Raw genomic sequence first — 10,368 nt, 5'->3', positions numbered from 1 at the left:
CCCCCCAACATTTGTTACATTATTTTCCTGTTCAAAGCATCACTGTAAAGATGCTTTGAAACAATATGTATTGTAAAAAGCGCTACAGTATATAAATAAAGGTGATGACTTGATTTGATTGGTTTCCTGTTTCCTGAAAGCTTTAACACTAAAACAGCATTTGTGAACCTTTTCTTAGAAGTTAATTATAGCATCCTCAAGTCAATGTCACATGTCTAAAATGCGGAATTATAACACGTCCCAGTATACCCAGAAGTATATAAAAAAACATCGTTAAGCATTTCACAACCCATGTCACCCAGCCTACTGAAGCTGAGCAGGGTTGAGTATGGTTAGTACCTGGCTGGGAGACCTCCTGGGAAAACCAGGTTTCTGCTGGAAGAGGTGTTAGTGAGACCAGTAGGGGGCGCTCACCCTGTGGTCTATGTGGGTCAGTATAAATAGACCAGTATTAGTGACCCAGTATAGTGATGGGGACACTATACTGTCAAACAGCACCGTCCTTCAGATGAGACGTTAAACTGAGGTCCTGGCTCTCTGTGTGCTCTCAATAAATACACTGTACCTATTATTATTATTATTTGATGTAAGTACATTGTTGTACACCCAATTTAAACAAGGACACAATGTTGTATTAGAATGATATAATCTGCTTGCAGTCCATGAATTTATTTTAATTTAGAGACCGCATGGAATATTGGAGTACTTGTAAAATTGCCTCAAAATGTTTGTAGCATCCCAAAAGATATTTTTTCCCTCGTACTAGTTATACACATTTCAATCTTGTTACTGATTTTTTTTCAACTATCTAGTAAAGTACCATCATACACTGTTAATGGCACTCACTGAAGTGTTTAGTTTTGAGGTTAACACTTTGCCTAGAAGGTATAGAAACTAGCTGACCAAAAAAAAAAAAAAAAAAGTCTCGGGCAAAAACAAAAAACATCCATGGAGGAGTGGATGGTAGGAAGAGCCAGTGAGGAGCTGGAACAGCCAGATGTCGAAGGTGGGAGTAGGGGCCGACTTGATGGGAGGTACCGTGGGGACAACCGATGGAGGCGCTGGAGATACAGGGAGACTGGGAATAATCTCTACAAAAAACTCTATTAATATGTTAATGGTGGTAATGTGGGCTGCTGTGGCTACAGTGCCAGGGCTCTTTTTTCCCCAGTGTTCAGCAATTTTTACGTAATATCATCGTCATATCAGTGTTGATGAACCAAAATAAAACCACTAAAATATCAAGTACATAAGTATTCTGATACTTGGTTCCACAGTGACACTCTTGTCCCAGAAAGTATTGCTATGCCACAATACTTAATATGTAATTTTTTACCTGTTGCACTACACAAAATTTAAGGGTTCCCCCCACCTGCCAAATCCCACTTTACATTACATAAAAAATAAATCAAATACAATTCTATTTTGTATTTTCATATTACAAATGTAATTGACGTTCTATTTATTAAACCAAGTATAAATCTCATCAACTTAGTGTTCCATATATTCCAACTAAAGTTACTTTTTAATACGCCTTCCCATTAACACAGTCATTTTGTTCATTCAGACTTACTGTGTGAAGGGTAACACTTTATTTGAAGGGGTGTGCATAAGGCTGTCATGACACTGTCATAAACATGTCATAACACCTGTCATGAACATGAAGGAGTCTTTACAAATGTTTATGACTGTTGTCATTAAGTGTCATTCGGTAAATTATGACACTTTTAATGCAAAGTTGACATTGTTAAAAATGTCTTTGTCATGACAACTTGACATAACCAAGAAATCATAACCTGTTAACCTGTAATGTGTTAACATTAGAACACCCTGTCATATGTTATGGTTGGTTTTAACTTTGGTTGTCATGACACCATTATAACTGTGACATGAATATTTTACTTGTCCTCAAGTAAAGAGTAGAACACATTGTACTAGTTATAAAGATGTCATTAAGGGTCATTAGGGTCATGGCGGCAGTGGCTCAGTGGTTCATGTGGGTTGTCTACGAACTGAAAGGTTGGTGGTTCAATCCTCGGTACCACCTGACCAAATGTCGAGGTGTCCATGAGCAAGACACCTAACCCCAGCTGCTCCCGACGAGCTGGATGGCGCCTTGCATGGCTGACACCGCCGTCGGTGTGTGAATGTGTGTGTGAATGGGTGAATGTGAGGCAATATGTAAAGCGCTTTGGTGGCCATTAGGTCTATGAAGGCGCTATATAAATGCAGTCCATTTACCATTTACCATTACAGTGTCAAATGCTTTAATAACAACAGTGTCATTAATATTTCCCTTTACCTCAAGTAAAGTGGAACACGTTGGACTAGTTATGATTTCTTGGTTAATGTCAAGTTGTCATAACAAAGACATTTCTGTCTTTGTTACTGTCAAGTTGTCATAATCAAGACATTTTTGTCTTTGTTATGAATGTCAAGTTGTCATAACAAAGACATTTTAAACAATGTCAACTTTGCATTAAAAGTGTCATAATTTACCGAATGACACTTAATGACAACAGTCATAAACATTCATAAAGACTCCTTCATGTTCATGACAGGTGTTATGTCATGTTTATGACAGTGTCATGACAGCCTTATGCACACCCCTTCAAATAAAGTGTTACCATGTGAAGTAATCATAGCCAATGATAACCAATCATATCCAATGGTGGCATTGCCTACTCTCACGTGACTTTCCCTCATTTATTCTCAATTACCCCCCACCAAAACTCAAAACGTCTCCAGTTACCTGTAACCCTGGTTCCCTGAGTGGGAACGAGACGCTGTATCGAGATGCTGTGGGAACACCACTGTGTGATTGCGTCGTAATCCACGTGTATAATCAGTCCAATGAAGAGACGAGACGTTATAGGCTGGTGACGTCATCAACCAGGGAACTATAAAGCACACCTGAAAACAGACCGGGCTAGCTTCTGGTAGGCCGAAGCAAGTCGATCACAACGATGCTTTCGGGAAACGCACACCAGACTAGTAAACATGGTCTGGATGAAAAAGCTGAATAGTATATTAATATAAACATATATCTCCAAGGATACTATGAGTAGCTATACATTTTCTCAAAAATTAAATGCAGCCAAATATCAACCAGACAAGTAGAAATGGTCTAGTATAAAGGCTAAATATAGTGTATTAATGGTAAATGGACTGCATTTATATAGCGCCTTCATAGACCTAATAGCCACCAAAGCGCTTTACATTTTGCCTCACATTCACCCATTCATACACTCATTCATACACCGACGGCGGTGTCAGCCATGCAAGGCGCCAGCCAGCTCATCGGGAGCAGCTGGGGTTAGGTGTCTTGCTCATGGACACCTCGACACTTGGTCAATATAAACCTAATATTATAATTTCAAACAATAAAGAATAGCCTACAAAATTAGTTTTCAAACAATCATAAGAAAACAAGAGAAAGGGAAATTTCCCGTCTACTCGGTTCCCTGTGCATATTAGCCTATACATTGCGGAGCATTATCTACACGTTGCCTCGGCAAACGTGAGAAGAGCCACTTAATTATGCAGATATGCAGACCCATAATCTACTCGCTGACTCGGCAAGTGTGCGATCTAAGCCATAGATTCTTATTGTAGAGATGCAGACCCATAATGTACGCGCTGCCTCGGCAAATGCGCGATCTGAGCTAATAGATTCTTAATGCAAACCCGTAATATACGCGCTATATATATGCTTGCGGACAAACAACAATAAATAGACAGAGACAAGATCATACAGAGCACTTGCTGAAGATGTGTTTTCAGGTGTGCTTTATCCACAAGTTTCCGAGGGGCGCTCCTGTAAAAAATAAAGTGGGTGAAACTTCCGGTGACGCGGCGGAAGTAGCATTCCAATGGTATTTTGTGTGTTAGTTAGCGAAGAGGCTAGCTGTTTTTCGGAGAATTATTTTACTATTTAAAGACGCAAATCTTTATGAGAGATGTCGTTACGGAGCTCAGGGACAACATGTGCTGTTCGCGGTTGTATATAACCGGACTAAACTAGTGCAGTGGCTTAAACGTGATTGTTTTGAACATAAGCTGAAAACGAAATCAGAGTGATCCTGCCAACAACTGTAGTTTCCATCACCTCCCAAAAGACGACGAATCTTCCTGTGTACATTTTTTTAAATTCTTAATATTCTATAAACTATCAGCATGTGTTTGGCTGTTCACTACTGATGTTACACCTAAACTCAGGATCAAAGCCTGTGTTGACAGAATACCAAATGTGCCAGTTAATGTATTCAAGTAGCACATTCATTTATAATTTTGAATAAACTCCAAAGCACAATGACTAAGTGTGTATTTTTATTTTAATTGTTTGTCAGCTCACACAACTGTCTGTCACCATGCTTTGATGAGTATTGATTATTAATAATGTTATTATAATACTCCCAATCAACTACTGCGGAGGGTAAAGGTACTGTTATTTCACCCTTTTGAATTTCGTTGAGGTTGTGTTCCCACATCGTTAGCTAGTTTGGATCGCTATAACTTGAATGACTGTCAACTGTTGAATGAACGAGCGTCAAGCATGTCAAATCGCGCTTTGATTACTTCCAGCCGGAAGTCGCGCCCACTTTTGACGCAAGGCCTCATGGGGCGTAGGAAACTTGTGGATAGTTTCCTGGTTGATGACGTCACTCGCCTATGACGTCTCGTCTCTACATTGGACTGATTATACACGTGCTTCACGATGCAATCACGCAGGGGCGTTCCCACAGCTTCTCGACACAGCTAGCCTGGATGCCAGCCCGAACTCCGCCCACAACATTTTTTGGTCGGGAAGTTCGGTCTGGACTCGATCCATTGAGGAGTAATTATGATCAGGCAAGAAATGAACGGGCCAATCAATTTGCCAGGGCGGGCTTTATACGATGATGGACAGGTGATCTGCAAGGACGTAATCATCATGTTATCAAAGAGCGCTTAACTGTTTTCCCTCAGAGATGACTGCAGCTGGAGAATTGAGATGTATAGATTCCGCTGTCGCGTCTGTTGTAAAATAAATCGACAGCGCATTCATTTTAATAGACAAATGGAGAACTGCAATCAAAGCATTTGTCGATCGGAAAGATATTTTTGGCGTCCTTCCAACATGATTCGGGAAAAGTGTAACTTATCAGCTGGCTCTGACGGTCGCTAAGAAGATGAAACATAATGAAAAGCCTGTGGTCGTTGTGGTTTCTCCTTTGGTCGCACTCATGGAGAAGTAAGTAGAAGAAGCAACAATCGTTATTTAACTTCTAATCTAAAATTAGTAAGTTCTGTAGTTGAAAACTGCGCCATGCAAAGGAGTTGACTTACTGCGTTGCTCTGATTGGTTGTAGGTTTACTGACTATCCAATTGAGTGCAGAGGTTTTTTTTTTCCTGGTTCGGTTAAGACACGCCTCATAATCAAAGCCCAACGGAGTGGTATCAGACTCATTTTCTTATTAGAAAATGAGTATGACGAAGTCAGGCTACGACACAGCTTGAGTTATGTTAAAAATCAATGGGCTCAGGGGAGGCACAAAACAGTGTTGTAGTCGAGACCACCTCACTTGAGTCCGAGTCGACACCGAGACCAGAGAGAGTCGAGTCCGAGTCAAGACCGAGTCCATAGAGAGTCGAGTCCGAGTCGAGTCAGAGACCAGAGACGGTCGAGTCCGAGTCGAGACCGAGACCAGTGAGGGTTGATTACCTAATTTACTTTTATTTACTTTTTTTTTATACTGAATTTACTTAGAGTTTAAAAATATGATCAGTTAAGGGTAAAAAGGCCACATAGTAGGTGGTGTTAAAAGTAATTTTATTACAATTTGTCATGAGCAGTTGCGCACTAGAAAATCACCAATCACTGGGCGTGTCAATCAATTTAAAGAAATATTTTATTAACATACATTAATAATCATGAAAAATATTTTGAATTGAACTCGAGTGGACTCTGGAATAATTCCGAGTTTAAAAAAAAAAATGTTCGAGTACGAGTCAATTCCGAGTCCAAATGCACACAAGTCCATGACAAGACCAAACCATTAAAATATGGTCTCGAGACCGAGTCCGAGACGAGTCCGAGTCTCGAGTACTACAACACTGGCACAAAATATGCGGCGTCCTGCTGTAACCTGCGGGTGTTTCTGTTGAACAGTGTTACTTTAGAAATACAAGTGATCCATGCACTTTTTAATATCACATTGTGTAATGCTCTTTTTTTATCAAATATTGCATCTGATAAACTTTCTTCAAGCTGAGAAATGACTTCATCCCAAACTGAAAATCTGAAAATTCTGAAAAATCATTTAGTCTCCCTAGTGTTGTACCAAACTCTTATTACTTTCTTCAGTTTGACACAAAATATATTTATATGTTTGTGAAATACTTTTATGGGGTCTAATGTTATTTGGACCCAGAAGTTCTTCAAAATATCTTCTTTCACATTTTGCAGAAACACACAGGTTTAGAGCGACATGAGGAGAGTGAATAATGGCAGATTTCATGGGTGCAGGGTCAGTACCGAGCACACAATGTGTCTGGTCATTTACTGGGTGTTGGAATCCCCCCTGCGTCCCGCTCGTAGCACAGACGTGGCACAACCATCCATTTATTCATTATTGACACCGCATACAATGCGTTGAAAGAATGTTAGGCACCTGGCAGACATTGAGAATTCCAACATTCACTTCATAAAAAAAAAACAAAAAAACAGTTGAGATTAGGTAAGAGTTTCTTGGAAAAAGAAGTTACACTTTATTTTAAGGTATTTGTGTTACAATGTAATTATACAATTAAGTACTGAGTAATAATAATGAACTAATGTTAGGTTAAGGTTTGGTTTAGGGTTAGTTGCACTGTAAAAATGAAAATGCTATATCTGATAAAAAACAGATTATAAGCAATATTATTAAGTAAATTTAACAAATTAGAATTGAGTGATAATTAATCAAATAAATCCCTTAAAATTTAACCAGTTATGAGTGAATGTTAACCAGTAAAAGTTAACCTGTCAAATGATTGTGAAAAAATGATTATGTTAAAACATGACCAACACCATCTGATAACCTTTTCTATTTGTTCATCGGGCTGTTATAACTTATATCAGCCAAACAAAACTTAAAGTGATTGACTTAAGGGTCAAGAGCCTAACTAAAACAAACATTTATCACCATAATGGTGACTTAAATTATGGTTTTCTCCTTCAGTGATTCAGCTTGTTAACATCAGGTGTCTTCAATATTGCCAATATAAAATAAAGAGTTCTAATTCATCTTTGACATCTATCTGTTATTCAGATTTATTTATTTTGGTCAATTTTACTCATTTTAAATGGTCAACTTTTAAGGAATTAATTTGATTAATTATTACTCAGTTCTAATTTGTTACATTTAATTAATAATGCATGTAATCTGTTGTCACAATTGTATTGATTAGATATAGCATATTCATTTTGACAGTGTAATTATGCATCATTTAAAGTTATTAAAGTACTACAATAACTACATGTTGCATGTGTAGCAAGGACAATAACGTGTACCCGAATGTCTTAACAAAAGACTTTCCCGTTTGTTGTAATAATTCATCAAATATGTCAAGCTTAATCAACAAACAAATGATAGCGATCACATTCTACAGAAAAATATTGTTTTGGCACAAAGAAAAAAAATACTGACTGAAAAATCTGGTGTGCTGTGATTATATTTGTCTAGTTAAGTCTGTTTTATTTAACATTTTCTGTTTTATCAAACATTTGAAATAGAATTATTGATTATTATGAAATTATTAATTATTATTATTAAATAGAAATAGTCCAAGTCAATTCAAGTCAAGTATTATTAACTCATAAATTGTGATTTATTAAGGCACTACACACACAAAAAATGCATTAACAGTATTTATTCAGTTATCTACTGAAAATAAAATGATATTTTAGGAATTCCAAACTTACTGAGATGAAGTTGAAATAATGTAGCATGTATACGTGTGATAATAATCTAAAAAAAAATTTTTTTTCCAAAAAACACGCATATTTGGAAAAGGAATAACGGATTAAGTATAGGATTAAAAAAACCCCAGATATCTGTTGACCATCGATCACAATATGAAATACATTTGAGATGAAGCTTTCGCAATTTTCCACAGTAAAACATTCTTTACAAATTAAGATTTTTCTTTTTCTTTTATACAAATCCTTTTATATGTACAAATCCATGTTATTATGAAACAGCATAAAGATGCTTGTAGATTGTGTAGTTGGAAGGTGAAGAGGAATATTCAGAACTTCTGGACAGTTACGGGATAAAGGAGGGGAACAGCAATGCCCTGGTCGGGTTTCTCAAAGGCACTTATCAAATTCTTGACTTTTCGGAACAAGCGTTTAGTCTGACCCGGTGCAGTCTGTCAAAAAAAATAAAATAAAAAATAAACGAATAAATAACAACAACAATAACAACAACATCAGTATAATCTATTTGCAAGGACCCCACAACTTAAATCTGTGTCCAAATATACATTCGCCCCCATATTTCTTTAATGTTATCTATTTAAGATCTAGGTATAATGTCACGCAGTCTCAAGATGAGATGTTGGCTTTATAGATGTTAGAGCTGAGAGATTTCGCTCAGTAAAATCACGTAAATCTCAGCCCAGCTAAACAATTCATTTCCACAGCTGTTTCATACCTCTATAGGCCTACATTTGAGTCATTCTCAGGAAAAACACAATGTTTTCCAATCAAATACTGCTGACGAATTTACACAATATCTAGTTACATATGGGACATATGTGAAATGCAGAAGAAGCTATTTTTAAATGGTTGGTTTTCATTGGAAAATCAGCCAATTTGTGTCTCCAACACTCATCACAATTTAGTTGTTTAAAAAGAAAAACCCCTCTACTTAAATTCAGCTGTGGTTAAAATACAAAAAAGGAAGGAGTTATAATTATCCGCCTGTCACAAATTTTAAAAAGTAGACAATTGTAAGACAATACAAAGCTAGAGTATTTTTAAAGCTAATCATATTTCAATAATAATTGCAATATTGTTCTTGCGTTCAAGATCCTCACCTCAGCCGCCCAGGAGCCCGCTGTGTCTCTCTGGAGCCGGTACGTGTAGACGAAACCTTTACACCTGGCAGTGTGAGAAATCACAGATTAATAAAAGCAAAGGCCAATAAATAGGACTTGCCCGTTTGAAATTGTACGTGTGCAGTTCAAATGAAAATTTTGACTTAACAATTTGTAATTGTGACATTTTTCGTTAACACGCTTGACATGAGCTTAAAGCTCCACAAAATGCAGAGATTTCTTGAGGACTTACAGGACACAGAGGCAGTAGGCTCCAGGAACGCTCTCACTGTCTCGAATTAAATAGCTCCCATCTTTGCCTGCTTCACACAGACGCATCTCACACATTTCTCGATTGATGGCCCCATGATAAACAGAAAGTGATTCCATTGTGCTGCATGCATTGTTTCTCAGGCAATCACTACCAGCAAGTGATATTTGTCCCTTGGGCAGGAAATGATGAAACAAGGCAGGAAATAAGCTCTTTGAAAAAATAAGACAATTTCTGCAACAATAGCAAATGCATGCAAAATACCAGTGGAATAAATGGTAATTTCAGTTCATCTGGAGTTCAACTGCGATGCAGATTTCTGAATGTGCTGCTGAAATGATACTTTACAAATTAGTGCTGCACAACGGCGTCATTCTTTTTTGTTTTTGAAATTGTCAATATATAACGCACACTGTCATCGGACAATGGCATTATTACAGAATGGTGCAAAGTGCAAATGTTTCACACAGTAGGTCTACACAATAAATCATTACAATTATATTGATTTTCAAGCTGCTTTCAAACTGTAATCACCTCAGACTTTGTAAAAAGGTCTATTAGAGTGGTTTTCAGTCACAATTTAGACTCTGTAAACAACAACTATGTATTTTCAGTCACAATTTAGACTCTGTAAACAACAATGTTGAATGTTGAAGTTTCTTGCAGCATGTTTGAGACTTGTACTCGTACGAGGTGGAAAAATGCTTCTGTATCCAGTACATATTGCTGTCACAGAACATCCCTGTCACCACTACATCCTGTCTCTGCGTGTTTGTACGTTTTTTTTGTTAGTGCGTGTATTTTTAGGTGAATGTTTTTGAACTACATATACAAAGAAATAGATCTGCATAATGAGAATTTCAGACTAATTATTTAATTTGATGACGTTTTACTTTTGAAGTCAACAAATCAGAAAATGTAGAATACACACTGAGAGTAAAAACACTGTGGAGATGATATTGAAATGTATTATTTTGGGCTGAAAGGGGAAGTTTACTAAGAAAGAGACGTTCGTCAGAGGCTGGTCGATGCC

The 10,368-nt window shown here is 37.3% G+C and overlaps 1 protein-coding gene across 1 annotated transcript; it reads right to left on the bottom strand.

Annotated features, from left to right (window-relative positions):
- Window positions 1-6,721: 6,721 nt before the first annotated feature.
- On the bottom strand, window positions 6,722-9,493 carry sh2d1ab (SH2 domain containing 1A duplicate b). The gene is made up of 3 exons (XM_039694215.2): window positions 9,318-9,493; window positions 9,065-9,128; window positions 6,722-8,395 (listed from the first exon to the last, which is right to left on the bottom strand). Exons 1-3 carry the CDS (start codon window positions 9,452-9,454, stop codon window positions 8,273-8,275), a joined length of 324 nt encoding a protein of 107 aa, XP_039550149.1. The 5' UTR covers window positions 9,455-9,493; the 3' UTR covers window positions 6,722-8,272.
- Window positions 9,494-10,368: the final 875 nt, after the last annotated feature.

This window comes from Pimephales promelas, chromosome 9 (assembly GCF_988280905.1).
Source record: "Pimephales promelas chromosome 9, fPimPro1.hap1.1, whole genome shotgun sequence".
Classification (NCBI taxonomy): domain Eukaryota; kingdom Metazoa; phylum Chordata; class Actinopteri; order Cypriniformes; family Leuciscidae; genus Pimephales; species Pimephales promelas.
Note: the sequence above shows the minus strand (reverse complement) of the source record. Positions and strands in the feature narration are given on the sequence as shown.

Coding starts and splice junctions, on each gene's coding strand:
- sh2d1ab (XM_039694215.2), bottom strand. CDS start 9,454: ATGGAATCACTTTCTGTTTATCATGGGGCCATCAATCGAGAAATGTGT. Junction 9,129..9,317: donor GCCTACTGCCTCTGTGTCCT/GTAAGTCCTCAA, acceptor TCACACTGCCAG/GTGTAAAGGTTTCGTCTACA. Junction 8,396..9,064: donor CGGGCTCCTGGGCGGCTGAG/GTGAGGATCTTG, acceptor TTTTTTTGACAG/ACTGCACCGGGTCAGACTAA.